This window comes from Lithobates pipiens, unplaced genomic scaffold, assembly GCF_037356315.1.
Source record: "Lithobates pipiens isolate NorthernLeopardFrog02 unplaced genomic scaffold, aLitPip1_a1.2 Scaffold_19, whole genome shotgun sequence".
In the NCBI taxonomy this organism is placed as follows: domain Eukaryota; kingdom Metazoa; phylum Chordata; class Amphibia; order Anura; family Ranidae; genus Lithobates; species Lithobates pipiens.
Window position 1 is genome coordinate 17,673,902 of NW_027507764.1, and position 18,665 is coordinate 17,692,566.

Consider the following 18,665-nt stretch of genomic DNA (forward strand, 5'->3'; position numbering starts at 1 on the left):
GCTGTTTTTTTGGGAGCAGTGATTTTAATGACGCTTAAAGTGAAACAATAAAAGTGTAATATTCCTTTAAATTTCGTACCTGGGGGGTGTCTATAGTATGCCTGTAAAGGGGCGGCTGTTGGGGGGCGTGGCCTTGCGCACAAGGGTGATGGAAGCCTGAGACAGAGCTCCGGTACAGAGCGACGGCTTTAACAGCACTCCGGAACGACACAACGCACCATGGGCAGACTCTCAAAGGGGGGACCCCAGCACAACCACACGAGGACACCGGGAGCTGCCAAAAACAAGGCGATCCCCGATATTTTTCTATCCCAGGGCCAAGGAAGGAGAGGCCCGTCGGAAGCTAAGATGGCGCAGGCTGACACGAGGGAGGAGGAGGAGGAGGACTTTGACACAGAATCCCTGGCGAACTCCGAGGAGCTGGTAAGACATTCTTCCACCTCAAACCACCCTCTTACTCATGCAGCAATGATGGAGATAGCTGCAGACATTAAATCGTCCTTCTCCACGGCCATTACAGACCTTAAAGCAGATTTACTTATGCTGACTGAGCAGATGGCAGCAGGGGAGAGGGCAGGCAAGCAGAGAGATAGAGCGCTCCAAAGGCTAGAAGAAGTCTCACAGCAACACTCCCTGCATCTGATAAATGTTAACAGACATTTAGAGGACCTTGACAACAGAGGAAGGAGATCAAATATTAGAGTCAGAGGAATACCGGAGACGATCACCCCCGACCAAATCAGATCAGTACTCTGTTCAGTTTTTAACAAGCTGCTAGAAAGGCCCCAAGAATCCCACATAGAATTCGACAGAGCACACAGGGCGCTACGTCCTAGAGCCCCTGAACCTGCTCCACCCCGAGATATCATCTGCTGTCTCACAAGCTTTACATTGAAAGAGGAAATTCTCCAAAAAGCGAGACAAAATGAACAGATATTTTTCAATGACACATCAATTCAACTGTTTCAAGACCTCTCTCCCATCACTCTGAGAAATAGGAGAGCTGTCAAACCACTGCTTGATGTCCTCAGAGAAAAAGGCATACAGTATAGATGGAAATTTCCTTTCGCTATACAGGTTTCTTACAATGGGAAAAACCACATGCTGCGCACACCAGATGAACTGCCTGCTTTTTGTAATTTCTTACAAATTGACCAAATAGAATTACCAGAATGGTATCAGGAATTCAAGCTCCCTCCCCCGGTTACCTCTCCAGCCTCCCCCTTACGAGTCTCACCAAGTAAATCGCCTTTTGTGAAAGGCTTGGGCGGAAAGAAACAGAAACTATACGATAACTTTAACCTTTCCACCCCACCGCACAAATCCAGTAAAATCAGAGACAGCCGCTAAAGCAGTTGTGCAATTTACTGATCCGAGGACCAGAACCTACTGACTTACAAAGATCACCTGTGATTAAACATTTTCCTTAGCCATAGAGTACCTCTGTTCCATGTCTTAACTTTTTTTTTTTTTACAAGCTTGACCTTTCTTGCTTCAACCACAAGATGGCAGCATTTTACCATAAAAGGATTGGCAAACTCTCACCCATGCTATTTATGATGTTTAACAGAATAAGTGATTTTACTTTTTTCTGTCTTTGCAAACTGAGCTAAGGAATCTCACCGATGACTTACACACCAACTAGAAGAACAACATCAGACAACCGGAGCTTTGTTGTCCAGCCAACCGGCAACCCGGCTCTCCCTGCTGATGACGCAACGTCTCACACAAAGTTTGTTCGAGTTACCCCACCAACTATACAGAACTTCCAACAGCTCACAAGGTAAAGACTACCCTTGATAATTCTCTTTTTTTCAGACATTGGCCCTAGGACATTACTAACCATCCAATTTTCTAAAGCCCGGTTACGGTCGATTGCTCTCAGCTAAGAGATCACTTGACCTGATAATGAAGCATATTACAACCCAATCCTAAAGGAACTATAGATCTCTACTATTCTTTATCCATACTGATACGGAGGATCCACCCGCATCTTAAGACTGTAAGGAAATAACTCTATTTTCCTTAACATAACCTGTCCACATGACATTTTTTCCTTGCACATGTTTAACTCACAGGCTAACCTTTTGGTCTCCCGGACCGGTGGAGTTGCTCAGGGCCCTGAGCTACTAGTCCACCCGGATCTAACTTTTTCTTTTTCTAATTGAGAGCCGTTGCTCTCCCGGTTATTTTTATGATATTTCACAGTTTTGTTTTACTTATAATTATCTCATATTTGGTAAATATCAATAGGTATCTGCTCTCAGTGGGTTCACGCCACGCTCCCACAGAGAAACGTTCTTTTTTACCACGCATATTTACGGATTTCATCCTTTTATACGTTTTTTTTTTTCTCACAATTGTATAGACGTAAAGACGACTGTTACAACGCTTACGTCATCTACGTTGTTACCCCTATTTCACTTTCTGAATTCTTTCCCCCCCCTCTTTTCTGTAACCCCACCTTCTTTTTCCCCCCTCCGCCTCTATACTCTTTACTCAGACATAACCTCTCCCCCCCTCTTTATACTCTTCTCTCTTCCTCTTTAAACTCTTAGCTGTTGATTATGGCATATTTAGAACTGGGTAGGGCACCCACCATAATATCACACAATGTTAATGGTTTAAACATTCCCACAGAAAGACATAAATTATTACATGAACTCAAAAAAAGCAATTCGCAGATAATATTCTTACAAGAAACACATTTCAAAAGCTCGCAAGTCCCCAAACTGACGAATAACCTTTTCACACGAGCATTCCACGCTACAAACCCACAGGCTAAAACGAAAGGAGTTTCAATCCTCCTAAACAAAAACTTTAAACTAGATGTTCATCACCAACTAATTGATCCTGAAGGTAGATATCTATTCTTGAAAGGGACAATAGGCAACAAGCCGATCACCTTGGCAAACGTATATTTTCCGAACTCCTCCCATGTAAAGTTTTGTAAACTAGTAGTAGACGAACTTAAAAGCTTTGCAGAGGGATGTATAATACTGGGAGGAGACTTCAACATTCCATTAGAACCACACCTTGACACCTCCTCGGGCAAATCATGTATAGCCTATTCCATCTTAAAAAAAATTAAAAGTCTCTTACAATCTCTTGCTCTTATTGACACATGGAGATTAATGCACCCCACAGAAAGGGATTTCACGTTCTACTCCGCAGTCCACAACAGATACACCAGAATTGATCACCTCTACATCACACAAAGAGATATACATAATTTGACAAAGGCTAAAATTGGATCTATTGGCTTTTCAGACCACGCTCCAATTGCATCTCATCTCAGCCTACTCGATAACCATCCCTCCTCCTTTAATTGGAGGCTAAATCCTTCACTTCTGGCAGACCCAGCTATTCAGGCCCAGATCCTCAAAACTTTAAAAGATTACTTTTCGGAGAACATCTCCTGTGAAACCTCCCCAATAACGGTCTGGGAAGCTCACAAAAGCGTCATAAGAGGAGAACTGATCAGATGGGGGGCCAGAAAAAAGAAGGAGAAAGAAAAACATATAACTGACCTTGCACAAAAAATCTACACACTTGAACTAACACACAAAAGATCCTTAGCTCTCTCAGGCCTAGCAGAACTCACATCAGCTAGGAAAGAACTCCAAGACCTACTTGATAATAAAACTAAACGGAATTTGTTCTTCCGAAATTCCCTGTATTATGAACATGGGGATAAGGGAGGGAAACTACTAGCGAGAGCACTTAAAGACACTATGAACTTCAACAATACCAGACAAGGCTCTATTACCCACGACACTAGAAAGATAGCTGACACTTTCCACCATTACTACTCAACTCTATATAACATACCTACACAAACAAGGATGCAACCTGGGTTCAACACTAGAGATCAAGCAATCATCTCTTATTTAACAGAATGCACAATGCCATCCCTACCTCTAACTGATACTAACTCCCTAGAAACACAGATCACCACAGATGAAGTCTCCAAGACTATCCGCGACCTAACAAATGGGAAAAGTCCCGGCCCAGACGGCCTGACAGCCCAATACTACAAAATCTTTGACCACACCTTATCAGAACATTTAGCCGCTGCATTTAACTCAATTACTTCAGGCAGTAGACCTTCAAGTGAATTTTTAGCAGCTCACATAACAGTCATACCCAAACCTAACAAAGATCCCTCAGAGTGCACAAACTATAGACCCATATCACTCCTCAACTTAGACCTCAAAATTTTAACTAAAATTATTGCCAACAGACTAAGACCATTACTACATAAACTTATTGGACCTGAGCAGGTAGGTTTTATGCCTAACCGAGAGGCTAAGGATAACACCACTAAGTCCATTAATCTGATACACAGGATGAGGAGAGAGGGTGTCGGAGGCCTTCTCCTGTCAACTGACGCGGAGAAGGCCTTCGACCGAGTCGCATGGGATTTCATGTTCAAAGTTTGTGAATACGTGGGATTTGGACAAAATCTACTGAAATGGATGCATGCTATTTATGCAAACCCTAGTGCTAACATTAAAGTGAACGGCTCATTATCAAAAAAAGTCTCTATCAAAAATGGTACAAGACAGGGCTGTCCACTCTCACCCCTACTCTTCATCCTGTCGATCGAACCCCTAATCAGAACCATAAACAAACATGAAGCGATTCACGGAGTCAAGGTCCAGAACAGGGAATACAAAACTGCAGCATATGCAGATGACCTGCTCTTTTACATCACGCAGCCACATATTTCAATTCCCAACCTGCTGAAAACATTCCAGGATTTTAACCATCTTTCCAATTTTAAAATTAATCAAAAAAAATGTGAGGCCTTAGGTCTGAACCTAGATACACAGACTGAAAAATTGACTAAATCCAATTGCCCATTTAAATGGGAACCAAACTCCCTGACCTATTTGGGGATTCGTCTATCCCAAGACCCAAATTCTTTATTCTCACTTAATTTCCTCCCTCTCCTGACGAAAATAGAAACAGACCTAAAAAAATGGACGAAAGGGAAATTTTCATGGTTTGGCAGGGCCGCAATTTTAAAAATGGCAATCCTGCCAAGACTATTATACTTATTTCATACCCTCCCAATAGAGCTACCCGAACCTTTCTTCACACGTCTCTCCCGCATACAAAGAAATTTTCTGTGGGCAAATAAAAAACCACGAATCAAACTTACATACCTTTATAGATTAAAACAAGAAGGAGGGATAGGACTTCCAGACTTCAGAAAATATTATCAAGCGGCACAATTATCCAGAATTATAGATTGGCACTGCCATGCCAATCACAAGGACTGGGTAAACCTAGAAAAAGCCCACTCCACCTTAGACATTCCACATCTACCATGGTCTACCTATTCAAATCTACCCCTCTCAATCAAAAAACACCCCACTATTAATAATACACTAAAATTTTTAAAAAAAGTTGCAATCCCACTAGGATTATCAACAGACACGGGACCCCTCTCGACACTAGCTAATAATCCAGATTTCATACCCGGTCTTAACAACCCAAAGATGTACACTACATTCCCCTCTGATCCTCTACTAATAACTCATTGCATCCACAATAACAACCTAAAATCTAGACAGGAACTAAACAAATCACTCCCAACACATCCCCTATCAGAATGGTCATACAGACAAATACATGACTTCATAACTAACAATAAACACAAAGACCAGTTCCTTAGACCCTTGTCCACATTTGAACTCACATATTTAAAGAAAACTCCAACTAGAAAAACAACTTCTTTACTATACAAATGGCTTCTATGTCAAAATAAAACTGAAAGAGACAAATATAAAATCAAATGGGAAAAAGATCTTAACACCCAATTCTCCACAAAACAATGGGAAAAAGCAAATTTCTTCACACACAAATGTGCACTCAGTACAAAAATGCAAGACATTTCTTATAAGATACGCACACAATGGTACATTACACCTCTCACCAAACATAACTGGACTCCTCAAAATCCCAGAACCTGCTGGAGATGTGGTTCCGAAACGGGCTCCTTTCTACATTTTTGGTGGAATTGCAAACTCCTGAGACCCTTCTGGAACCAAGTCCGCTATTGGACCAACCACATCATAGGCTCACATTCAAACCTTGACGCAGCCTGGTGTCTATTGCACATAAACAACCTCTCATATGGTTCATATAAAAAATCCTTGATTAGACACTTCCTCAACGCAGCCAAAAATCTGATCCCACTACATTGGAACTCAAGCTCTCTACCTTCAACTAGAGATTGGCTCCGTAAAATCCATCATATTTATGACATGGAAGAAATTATTGCCATCAAAAAGGGCTCTATCACTCAATTTCGACATATGTGGGTACCCTGGCGTAATTTCTGCAAGACACAATTCTACCACAATCTCATAACATGATGTGTACACATGACTATTTCCTACTTCCATAATAGAATATTATTGGGAAAGTTCCATTATACTGCATATTACAGGCCCCACTCTGCTGCATATACTTTACACTATAATACCCGAATCATCAATCCATCCATATCCAGACTATTACAACACAATAATATGATCATACTCATCATTGCTCATAATTATATTCTGGTTGTTATTACCTAATTACTGTTGTGATTGTACTCATAAGATTCACCTCTAAGTTCTTGTTTCGACAAATATTAATGTCTATAATGTCCATAATTTACTTTTTGTTATATATTTTCTGTAACGCTTCCACTCCTTTGTATTTACTATATTCTCTTTAATAAACTTTATTGTGATAAAAAAAAAAAAAAAACGGCAGTTTTTTTGGGAGCAGTGATTTTAATGACGCTTAAAGTGAAACAATAAAAGTGTAATATTCCTTTAAATTTCGTACCTGGGGGGTGTCTATAGTATGCCTGTAAAGGGGCGCATGTTTCCTGTGCTTAGAACTGTCCCTGCACAAAGTGTCATTTCTGCAGGAAAAAAAGTAATTTAAAATCACTCGTGGCTATAATGAATTGTCGGCTCCCCGTAATACAGAGAGGTCATTGATAAAAAAAAAAAGCGTGGGGTTCCCCCAAATTCAATTACCAGGCCCTTCAGGTCTGGTATGGATATTAAGGAGAACCCCACGTCAATTAAAAAAAAAATGACGTGGGGTTCCCCCTAAATATCCATGTTATGGATTTTAAGGGGAACTCCACGCCAAATTTTAAAAATAAATGGCGTGGGGGTCCCCCAAAAAATTACATACCAGACCCTTTATCTGACCACGCAACCTTGCAGGCCACAGGAAAAGAGGGGGGAAGAGAGAGCGCCCCCCCTCCTGAACCATACCAGGCCACATGCCCTCAACATTGGGAGGATGCTTTGGGGGTCTGTGACCCCTCAAAGCACCATGTCCCCATGTTGATGGGGACAAGGGCCTCATCCCCACAACCCTGGCCAGTGGTTGTGGGGGTCTGCAGGCGGGGGACTTATCAGAATCTGGAAGCCCCCTTTAACAAGGGGACTCCCAGATCCCGGCCCCCCCCTGTTTGAAATGGTAAGGGGGTACAAAAGTACCCCTACCATTTCACAAAGAAAGTGTAAAAAATTTTAAAAAAGACAAACACACTTTTGAAAAAGTCCTTTATTAAAAAAAAAATTTAAAAAAGATTCCAGCTGTGGTAATCCACTCTTGCTATCCAGCGACGGACGATCATCTCTCAGGGTCCAGCGATGGCTGATCTGTTCCAGCGATGGGTGATCTCTCCCTCCAGTACAGCGAATCCATCCATCGTCTGTCTCCACCGGAGGAGACACTGCGGGGATCCTGGCGCCTGACATTTCTTATATGAGGAGGGCGGGGCCACCCGTCACCTGACCCCGCCCCCCTCTGATGTAACGCAGATTTCCGTTACACCTGGGGTGGAGGAACCTGTAGACCCAAAGATTAGCTGGACTCCTCTGAGTTCCATCTAGTTTATCACAAACTTAGAAAAAATTAATGTTTTTTTTTTTATTTGCTTTGCTTTCAGTTGTGTCATATACAATGCCTTGAAAAAGTATTGATACCCCTTGGAATTTTCCACATTTTGTCATGTTACAACCAAAAACTTAAATGTCTTTTATTGGAATTTTTTGTGATAGACCAACACAAAGTGGCACATAATTGTGAATTGGATGGAAAATGATAAATGGTTTTCAACATTTTTTACAAATAAATATGTGAAAAGTGTGTGGGGGGGGGTACATTTGTATGGCGCCCCCCGAGTCAATACTTTGTAGAACTGCCTTTCACTGCAATTATAGCTGCAAGTCATTTTGGGGATGTCTTTACCAGCTTTGCACATCTAGAGAAGGAAGTTTTTGGCCATTCTTCTTTGCAAAATATCTCAAGCTCTGTCAGATTGGATGGAGAGTGTCTGTGAACAGCAATTTTCAAGTCTTGCCACAGATTCTCAATGTGATTTAGGTCTGAACTTTGATTGGGCCATTCTAACACATGAATATGCTTTGATCTAAACCATTCCATTGTAGCTCTGGCTGTATGTTTCGGGTCGTTGTCCTGCTGGAAGGTGAACCTCCACCCCGGTCTCAAGTCTTTTGCAGAATCTAACAGGTTTTCTTCTGATGCCGCATACACACGACCGGACTTTCCGACAAACTAGATCCGACGGTCTTCCCGACCGCCTTTCGCCGGAGTTCCGACGGACCTTCCGAATGAACAGACTTGGCCACACACAAACGGACTAAGTCAGTTCGAAACTCCGTTAGTTTTGAATGTGATGACGTAAGGCGGGACTAAAAAAGGAAGTTCAATAGCCAGTAGCCAATAGCTTCCCTTGCGTCGTATTTGGTCCGTCGGACCAGCATACAGACGAACGGTTTTCCCATTGGAATTGAGTCTTGTGGACAGATTTGAAACATGTTCTATTTCGGATTAGCCCACACACGATCGGATTGTCCGACGGACTGATTCCATCAGACCTAGTCTGCCAGAAAGTCCGGTCGTGTGTACGCAGCATAAGATTGTCCTGTATTTGTCTCCATCCATCTTCCCATCAACTTTGACCAGCTTCCTTGTCCCTGCTAAAGAAAAGCATCCCCACAACATGATGCTGCCACCACCATGTTTCATGGTGGGGATGGTGTGTTCAGGGTGATGTGCAGTGTTAGTTTTCCACCAGCATTTTGATTTTAGGCCAAATAGTTTAATTTTGGCCTCATCTGACCAGAGCACCTTCTTCCACATGTTTGCTGTGGCCCCCACATGACTTCTTGCAAACTGCAAACAGGACTTCTTATGACTTTCTTTCAACAATGTCTTTCATAAAGGGCAGATTTGTGGAGAGCACGACTAATAGTTGTCCTGTGGACAGATTCTCCCCCCTGAGCTGTGGATCTCTGAAGCTCATCCAAAGTTACCATGGACCTTTTGGCTGCTTCTCTGATGAATGCTCTCCTTGCCCGGCCTGTCAGTTTAGGTGGACGGCCATGTCTTGGTATTTTTGCAGTTGTGTCATACTCTTTCCATTTTCGGATGATGGATTGAACAGAGCTCCATGAGATGTTCAAAGCTTGGGAGATTTTTTTATAACCCAGCCCTGCTTTATAATTCTCCACAACTTTACCCCTGACCTGTCTGGTGTGTTCCTTGGCCTTCATGATGCTGTTTATTCACTAAGGTTCTCTAATAAACCTCAGAGGGCTTCACAGAACAGCTGTATTTATACTGAGATTATATTACACACAAGTGGACTCTATTTACTAATTAGGCGATTTCGGAAGGCAATTGGTTGCACTAGATTTTAGTTAGGGGTATCAGAGTAAAGGGGGCTAAATACAAATGTACCCCCACACTTTTCACATATTTAGTTAAAAAAAAAGTTGGAAATCCATTTATAGTTTTCCTTCCACTTCACAATTATGTGCCACTTTGCGTTGGTCTATCACATAAAATCCCAACAAAATACATTTACGTTTTTGATTGTAACATGACAAAATGTGGAAAATGTCAAGGGGTGTGAATACTTTTTCATGGCACTATATATGAAATTACAGATCTGATCGAAAGAGAATTTATTTTAATACTAAGAAAAGGTATTTCGAAGTACCAGAGAAAGAAGAGATGATACTGAGGAAGAGATGCAGAATCACCTTCTCGTGTAACATACTATAGTAACAGACTCTTTGTGTCTTGGTTTCTCCTCCAGAATGAAGACTTTGGTGGCTTTGCTTTTCCTGGGGTCGTTGGGTCTGGCTTGGTGCTGCAGCCCTCCACCTGGAGGTAAGAATAATATAAAGGTAAAAAAGTACATTAAAAATGACTTTGGTGCACTAGATGAGGAGGAGGGTCTGAATACACTCTTATGGCAGCAGGTAGGTCATCAAAAGAACTCCTTCAGGTATTTTAAAGAGGAAAAGGAGAAAAAAAGGAGCAAAAATGCAGCAGGAAAAGCAGCATAGAAGCAGCAAAAAAGGTTGGGACTTTATATGAAGCTCATGGTAACAAAATGAATAGAACGGTGGATAGTAAAATATTTAATGATACATAGATACATGTTTACAGACACTAAAATCTCATATACATAGAAATGCACATTTCCATGGAGCCAATTTCTAAAATGGTAATATCTGGTAGTAACATATTTATAAGCATTAATCATGTATCCATGATCAAAAAAAATCACAAGATATCTCATTGCCCTTAGCACCATATGATGCAAGTGTATGCATGACCAGCAATCAGTTTCCGCTGCCTGTGTGTGAAGTAGCGGCACGTTTAGGTGCAATTCTGTGTGGAAACATGCTCGTAAGGTTGGCCCCAAGGACCCTGCAAGGGAACGGAGCCAACCTAAAAGTGATAGCAACTGGCAACACTTACAGGATGAAATTGCGAGGAGTAGCATTGTAAGGTCTCCAGTGTGCTGACAACGTCAGTTTTGAGGGGCAGAATGTGGCCCGGCTGATCCATATCCAAGTGGGGAGAATTCCAGGAAGGATGGCATGTTCCTGCACTACCCCTACCTGTCTGGAACCTCTCCCTGATGTGAATCACTGTCCCTGACAGATGGGTGACCTGTCCCTACTCTAATCACAACATGAAATGCGCACCAAACCCGGGTGCCAGGGTCTTGATTAGACTCTTCCTGGCCCAAGATGTCCACCAATGCTATATAGGATGCCAGCATGCAATCAGATGCCACCTCTCTGTGACTAAGGAGACCATAGGGGTCTCAAGTACCTACAGAAAAAGGTGGAAAAACCGACAATATAAAAATGAATTTGCATGATCCATATTTTTTATTTGGTTAAAATAAGTATACCCCTAAATTTACCCGGAAGCTGATTTTGAACTCTCCAGCTATAGTAAATCTATCCCACTGTCTCAGTCAAATTATTGACACCATTGCAGTCTACAGTTCTTTTTTTTGTGAAGGCCCCTTTAGAACAATCGAAATACTTTGTACACGATGTATAATTACTGAGTGTGTTTTGTTTTTCTTTCTTCAGCCACAAATATCGCCAGAAGCGGGGAAGCCTCGGAGAGTTCAGTTTATGATGTTAGTCAAGCTTACAACGCCATTGATGGTGTGACAGATACCATCTGGAATCATGGCTCCTGTGCCCACACAAATAAGGACCCATCGCCCTGGTGGAAGGTAGACCTGAAAGAGAAATACAATGTGAATGTCGTTGTAGTCACTGGACGATCAGATGAATTAATGGAACGGTTGATGGGCGCTGAGGTCCGAATTGGAAATTCTCCAGACAATAACAACCCGGTGTGAGTACCACGGGGACAGGACACTGTACGGTTACCTGTGTCAATGGGCTTTGGGCTTGTGTCGATGGCATCAGTTTGAGAGGCTTCAGAGATCATTCAGAATTCATTGACAGGTGACCTTTTTCTGGTCTGCATTGAACTCAAGAGAGTTTTGCCTTCTCATAGACTTGTATTATAATAAAAAACACATCTGATGCAAATAAAAGCCCAATGACAAAGGTCCTATGCAGCACCCTGAACCCAAAATAAGAGACATTACTGCATGACTGAATTTGACCTATGAATATATTTAAAGAGAAAGTAAACATTCTAAGCCCTTGTACACACGGTCGGTGATTCCGTCAACCAAATCCGATGGATTCTGTCCGTCGGATTTTGTCCGACGGATCTTGTCCGAAACTGTTGCATACACACGGTCGGACGAAGTTGTCGAAAATTCCAATTGTTCAGAACGTTATGGCGTTATTTCGTTACGACAGGACTACGTTCAGGCTAGTAGCCAATAGCTTTGGTGTAGGAATTTGATCTGAGCATGCGTGGCACTTTGTCCGATCTAAATTCTCTACACATGATCGGAGTATGTCCGATCAGACCAGTTTGTCAGAAAATATTTCCAGCAAGTTGGAAAATTTGGTCCGATGGATATTCCGACGGAAACAGTCCAATGGAGACCACACACAGTCGGATTATCCGACAAAACTGTCCGATAGGACACCTTCCGACGGATTCTCCGTCCGTGTGTACAAGGGCTTAGAAAAGGGTTGGCCTCACAGGGGTTTCCACCATCATATTAAACACAAATAAAATGTATATCAAGCCTCCTGGCTTCCCATTACAGAACTACTTCTCAGGCCTCAAGCATAGGTTTTAAGTCTGGTCCCTCACATCACCTTTTAGCACCACTGTGCTTATGTGCAGCCCTGCACCTCTCAGCTCTTTCTCTTGCAGCTCCCTGCTTCTCTATCCAACTCCCTTGATGCTGGACAGGGACCATTTTGTCTCCCGGGTGGAACCCTAAATCAATGTCAGTCCCAGACACAGTCTGCTGGCCTTCATTAATACCTCAACCCAGGGTTAGAGGCTTTTTCCTTTCCTCAGCTCTTTGAAGTCTCTGAACTCCAGAACCCAATCTAATGCCCCGTACACACAATCGGACTTTCCGATGGAAAATGTGCGATCGGAGCTTGTTGTCGGAAATTCCGACCGCGTGTAGGCTTCATCGGACAGTTTCCATTGAAAATTCCGACACACAAAATTTGAGAACTGGATCTAAAATTTTCCGACAACAAAATCCATTTGCGTAAATTCCGATCGTGTGTAGACAATTCCGTCACACAAAGTGCCACACATGCTCGAAATCAAGCAGAAGAGCAGCACTGGCCATTGAACTTCATTTTTCTCGGCTCTCCGTACGTGTTGTACGTCACTGCATTCTTGACGTTTGGAATTTCTGACCAACTCTGTGTGAGCGTGTGTTTGCAAGACAAGTTTGAGCCAACATCCGTCGGAAAAAATCCAATGAATTTTGTTGTCGGAATGTGCGATCGTGTGTACGTGGCATAAGAGTTATAAAAACCGAAGAAGACTGGAAAGACAATTTTCTCTGCTCAGAACAGATATTCTGGAGCCCCCACAATTTACATTAAAGAGAACCATGTGTGCCATTTACTTCTTCTAACACTGTGGTAGGGCCTAGCATTATATATACACTCACCAGCCACTTTATTAGGTACACCATGCTAGTACCAGGTTGGACCCCCTTTTTCCTTCAGAACTGCCTTAATTCTTGTTGGCATAAATTCAGGATTGAGATCTGGTGACTGTGGAGGCAATTGGAGTACAGTGACCTCATTGTCCAGTGGTGAGATGATTGGATCTTTGTGACATGGTGCATTATCCTGCTGGAAGGAGCCATCAGAAGATGGGGACACTGTAGTCATAAAGGGAAGGACATGGTCAGCAACAATACTCAGGTAGGCCTTGGAGTTTAAACAATGCTCAATCGGTACTAAGGGGCCCAAAGTCTGCCAAGAAAATATCCCCCCCACACCATTACACCCCCACCACCAGCCTCAACTGGTGATACAAGGCAGCATGGATCCATGCGCCAAATTCTGATCCCACCATCTGAATGTGGCAGCTGAAAACCAGACCAGGCAACATTTTCCAATCTTCTATTGTTCAAGTTTGATGATCCTGTGTGAATTGTAGCCTCAGTTTCCTGTTCTTAGCTGTAGACCATCTGCTTCAAGGTTTGATGTTTTGAGATGGTATTCTGTTGACCTTGGTTGTAACAAGTAGTTATTTGAGTTACTGTTTCCTTTCAATCATCTGGAACCAGTCTGCCCATTCTCCTCTGACATAAACAAGGAATTTTCCTCCACACAAATGTCGCTCACTGGATATTTTCTCTTTTTCAGACCATTCTCTGTAAACCCGAGAGATGGTTGTGCGTGAAAATCCCAGTAGATCAGCAGTTTTTAAAATACTCAGACCAGCACGCCTGGCACCAACAACTCAAAGCCACTTAAACCCCCTTTCCTCCCCATTCTGATGCTCAGTTTGAACTTCAGCCAGTCGTCTTCACCACATCTAGATGCCTAAATGTATTGAGTTGCTGCCGTGTGTTTGGCTGATTAGCAATTTGTGTTACCAAGCAATTGAACAGGTGTACCTAGTAAAGTGGGCGGTGAGTGTATATCCTAGAAACAAATAAAAAGATTCCCTCCCAAAATAAATCTCCAAGTCGCAACAGTGATGTTGGATGATGACATTCGCTGTGCACATAGAATAGGTATTGGAAAATTCTGGTCTCCAACCAGAAATATCAAGAAAGAATGCGAGCAGGGGAACTATTAAAACATTAGAACATTAAATCAGCACATTAAACACATCAGCGCATTAAACATATGAACACATTGAGAAAAGAAATTGTGTAAAAGGATTTTGTCTCAATTTATTTGAATATAAAAACAATTCACAATACAACAAATCAATAGCTCATGGGGAAGGTGAGGTATTTCGACTAGTTTCGCTTCTCAGCTTCTTCAGGAAATACATACATCTAAGGATATATACATAAACCACAATTAAATCAATAAAAACTGTATGAAGTGACCTTCAGTAACAACAACAAAAATTGGAGAAGACATGTTTACAATACATATCAACATTTTCAGAATCTTACCCAAACGTCTTAGCCACAGGATAGCTCAAACAAACCGGGGGGAGCCTCCCCCCTGATGACTGTGAGGGGAATTACCCCCGACACAAGCCAATATCTATATAGGAACATTGATATTAAACTTACTGATTTAGGCATTATAACCCCAAAGCCTTTCACAGGTGGTGACCCAATGTGAGATCCATGTGTATTGCCACAAATATTTATAATTTTTTTAACAAATAATAAAAAACACAGAGGTGATCAAATACCACTAAAAGAAAGCTCTATTTGTGGGAAAAACATGATAAAAATGTAATTTGGGTACAGTGTTGTATGACCGTGCAATTGTCATTTAAAGAGTGACAGCACTTAAAGCTGAAAATGTGTCTGGGCAGGAGGGGGGTTTAGGTGCCCCGTAAGCAAGTGGTTAGCCACTTCCCGTCTGGCGCACGTGATGTACGTCAGCAGAATGGCATGGACAGGCAAATGGGCATACCTGTGCGTCCCTTTAAATTTGCAGCTGTGCCATCGCGTGCGCACTGCCGGTGGCACACGCGCGAGCCGGCTGTAACCTCCGTGAGTCGGATCGCGGGTCCCGCAGACATGATCGCCGCGGGGATACCCGCAATCGTCCCACAGGGAGGAAGAACGGGGAGATGCTAATGTAAACAATCATCTCCCCATTCTGCCTAGTGACAGTGTCACTGTGTCAGAAACCATGAATCAGACCGAGACAGAAGTACAATTAAATCACACTTGTTTATTAAATAGAAATAATAAGGTAAATAGAGTAAGCATAGTCAAAGCATAACCAGAGTCCAGTAACCGGATCGAATAGTCAGCCAGGCCAGAGTTCAATAACCAGATCGGGTAGTCAGCCAGGCCAGAGTCAGGGATCCAAGTGAAGGAACAGCAAGCAGGATAAGGAGCCAGAAAGGATGTCAGCAAGCCCGTCTTTAACCAGGTACGCAGGAGATGGTTTCTTGTGATGTGACCAAGGCGAAGGCAGAGGTGAAGGGAGCTGGACAGCTTTAAGTAGGCAGGTCAGACGAGCATCATCAGGAACAGCTAGGTAACTGTGGAGAGAGATGAGAGCTGGCAATTATCCGACAGCTGAGCAGCCAGCCCAGAGAAGGAAAGGCTAAGCCAGCCCTGACACACTGATCATAGCTCCCTGTTATCGGAGCAGAGATCAGTGTCGTGTCACACATAGCCACACACCCCCCACAGTTAGAAACACGCCCCAGAACACACTTAACCCCTACACTGCCACCTAGTGGTTAACCCCTTCACTGCGAGTGATTTTTTTCCCCAAAAATATGTAGAAGAATACATATCGGTCTAAACTGAGGGAAAAAAATATTATTATTATAGCAAAATGTAAAAAATAATTCGTTTTATTCAAAATTCTCGCTCTTTTTTTGTTTATAGCGCAAAAAATAAAAAATGCAGAGGTGATCAAATACCACCAAAATAAAGCTCTATTTGTGGGAAAAAAAGGACGTCAATTTTGTTTGGGAGCCACGTCGTATGAATGAGCAATTGTCAGTTAAAATGACTAAGCGCCGAATCACAAAAAGTGCTCTGGTCTTTGGCCAGCAACATGGTCCGGGGCTTAAGTGGTTAATGAACACTTTGGGCGCCTTTAGTAAACCTCCTACAATTAAACAAGTGTATTTTCTGTATCATTCCGTTGATCCTTGTTTGTTCTCCACAGGTGCGGTAAGGTCACCCAAGTTTCTGATCCTACGACAATTTTCTGCTGTAATGGAATGGAGGGTCAATACGTCAGCGTGGTGATCCCGGGGCGCAGTGAACGCCTGACCCTGTGCGAGGTGGAGGTCTACGGTGACCTCATAGCTGAGGAGAAGCATGTCTGCTGGTAAACCTCAGAGGACCACGACAGAAGAAATCCTAAAGTTCATCATCAAATTTCACATCCATCATGATGATACGTCTGTTCTCCTATCTAGCTAGAGGAGGACATCCAATTATGTGAATCTTGGATAAAGTTTGCGTGATTCTTGTGGGAAATCATCTATGAATAGACCACTTAAAAATTAGCTAAAGTCATCTAGTTTTGTATGAAGTGTAGAAGGGTTGGAACCACTGCTGTCTGTGTCCTCATTGGGGAAATTTTCTTTATATATTTGTTTCCTTACCTAGGTGCTTACTAAAGACAATAAAGTTTCTTTCACACTGTCTTATTTTTTTCTGTGTCATCCATCCTTGTTTTTTTTGTTTTTTTTATGTATTTTTTTATTTTCAGGTCTATTGTAATTGGTCTTGTTAAAATAAATATTAGATGGGATTATTGTTAAGGGTGTCATTAAAATGGAAAGAAATTCTAACTTTTCTTAAAAAATGTCTGCATAACCCCCCCCCCATCCTACCTTTCCTGCATAACCTGTATACAAAAACACATATTCTTTATACAGGTTAGGCAAGATAGATAGGAGGGGGGGGGGGGGGGACTTTTTTCCACTTTAAGCACAAATGTGGAATCACTGATTAGTAAATGGACAGTAATAGCAGTGATCTCTAATAGTCTCATGTAATGGGTCTCTAGTCTATGACTGTCTTCTGAAGAATTTCTCCAGTTTAAAATAACTCCTATAGTATGTGCTCAGTCTCTGACTATCTCCTGTTACATGTCCAGAGTCCCTGAGCATTTTCTGTAGCATTTTATTTACTGAATATGGAGTACATGATGTCAGGGGCTCCTTATATCAAGAAAGTTAAAGTGACACTAAACTCTGATTTAAAAAAAAATTATAGCCAAATATGTATTCTTAACTCAAAAAAGTCCCTTCTGTTACTCTCCTCCAAATCCTCAAATTCAATTTTTTGCTGCTATGGTCCCATTTCCCATTAGAGGGTGGCTACGTTTGTTTTCCATCAAACACAGGCACTGTACCATCAAACGCAGCGACTGTGCCATCAAACGCAGCCACTGTACCCGTCAAACGCAGCCACTGTACCCGTCAAACGCAGCCACTGTGCCCATCAAACTCAGCCACTGTGCCCATCAAACGCAGCCACTATACCATCAAATGCAGCCACTGTGCCTTTCAAACGCAGCCACTGTGCCTGTCAAACGCAGCCACTGTGCCATCAAATGCAGCCACTGTGCCCTTCAAATGCTGCCACTGTGCCATCAAACGCAGCCACTGTGCCCATCAAACGCCGCCACTGTGCCCATCAAATGCAGCCACTGTACCATCAAACGCAGCCACTGTGCCCATCAAACGCAGCCACTGTGCCCATCAAACGCAGCCACTGTGCCATCAAACGCAGCCACTGTGCCTGTCAAACGCAGCCACTGTGCCCGTCAAACGCAGCCACTGGGCCATCAAACTCAGCCACTGTGCCCATCAAACGCCTGTCAAACGCAGCCACTGTGCCTGTCAAACGCAGCCACTGTGCCATCAAATGCAGCCACTGTGCCCTTCAAATGCTGCCACTGTGCCATCAAACGCAGCCACTGTGCCCATCAAACGCCGCCACTGTGCTCATCAAATGCAGCCACTGTGCCCATCAAACACTGCCACTGTGCCATCAAACGCAGCCACTGTGCCCATCAAACGCAGCCACTGTGCCATCAAACGCAGCCACTGTGCCCGTCAAACGCAGCCACTGTGCCATCAAACTCAGCCACTGTGCCCATCAAACGCAGCCACTGTACCATCAAACGCAGCCACTGTGACATCAAACGCAGCCACTATACCATCAAACGCAGCCACTGTGCCATCAAACGCAGCCACTGTGCCCA

The 18,665-nt window shown here is 42.9% G+C and overlaps 1 protein-coding gene across 1 annotated transcript; it reads left to right on the forward strand.

Moving 5' to 3' along the window:
- The first annotated feature begins 1,634 nt into the window (after positions 1 to 1,634).
- On the forward strand, positions 1,635 to 17,095 carry LOC143997925 (pentraxin fusion protein-like). Its single transcript, XM_077493746.1, has 4 exons — positions 1,635 to 1,783; positions 10,154 to 10,227; positions 11,454 to 11,727; positions 16,611 to 17,095. The coding sequence occupies exons 2-4, from the start codon at positions 10,155 to 10,157 to the stop codon at positions 16,777 to 16,779; spliced, it is 516 nt and encodes a 171-aa protein (XP_077349872.1). The 5' UTR covers positions 1,635 to 1,783; position 10,154; the 3' UTR covers positions 16,780 to 17,095.
- The last annotated feature ends 1,570 nt before the right edge of the window (positions 17,096 to 18,665 follow it).

Bases quoted from the DNA above. Each gene is read 5' to 3' on its own strand.
- LOC143997925 (XM_077493746.1), top strand. From the start codon at position 10,155: ATGAAGACTTTGGTGGCTTTGCTTTTCCTGGGGTCGTTGGGTCTGGCT. The intron at 10,228-11,453 runs GTAAGAATAATA...TTCTTTCTTCAG, and splicing joins CTGCAGCCCTCCACCTGGAG to CCACAAATATCGCCAGAAGC. The intron at 11,728-16,610 runs GTGAGTACCACG...TGTTCTCCACAG, and splicing joins CCAGACAATAACAACCCGGT to GTGCGGTAAGGTCACCCAAG.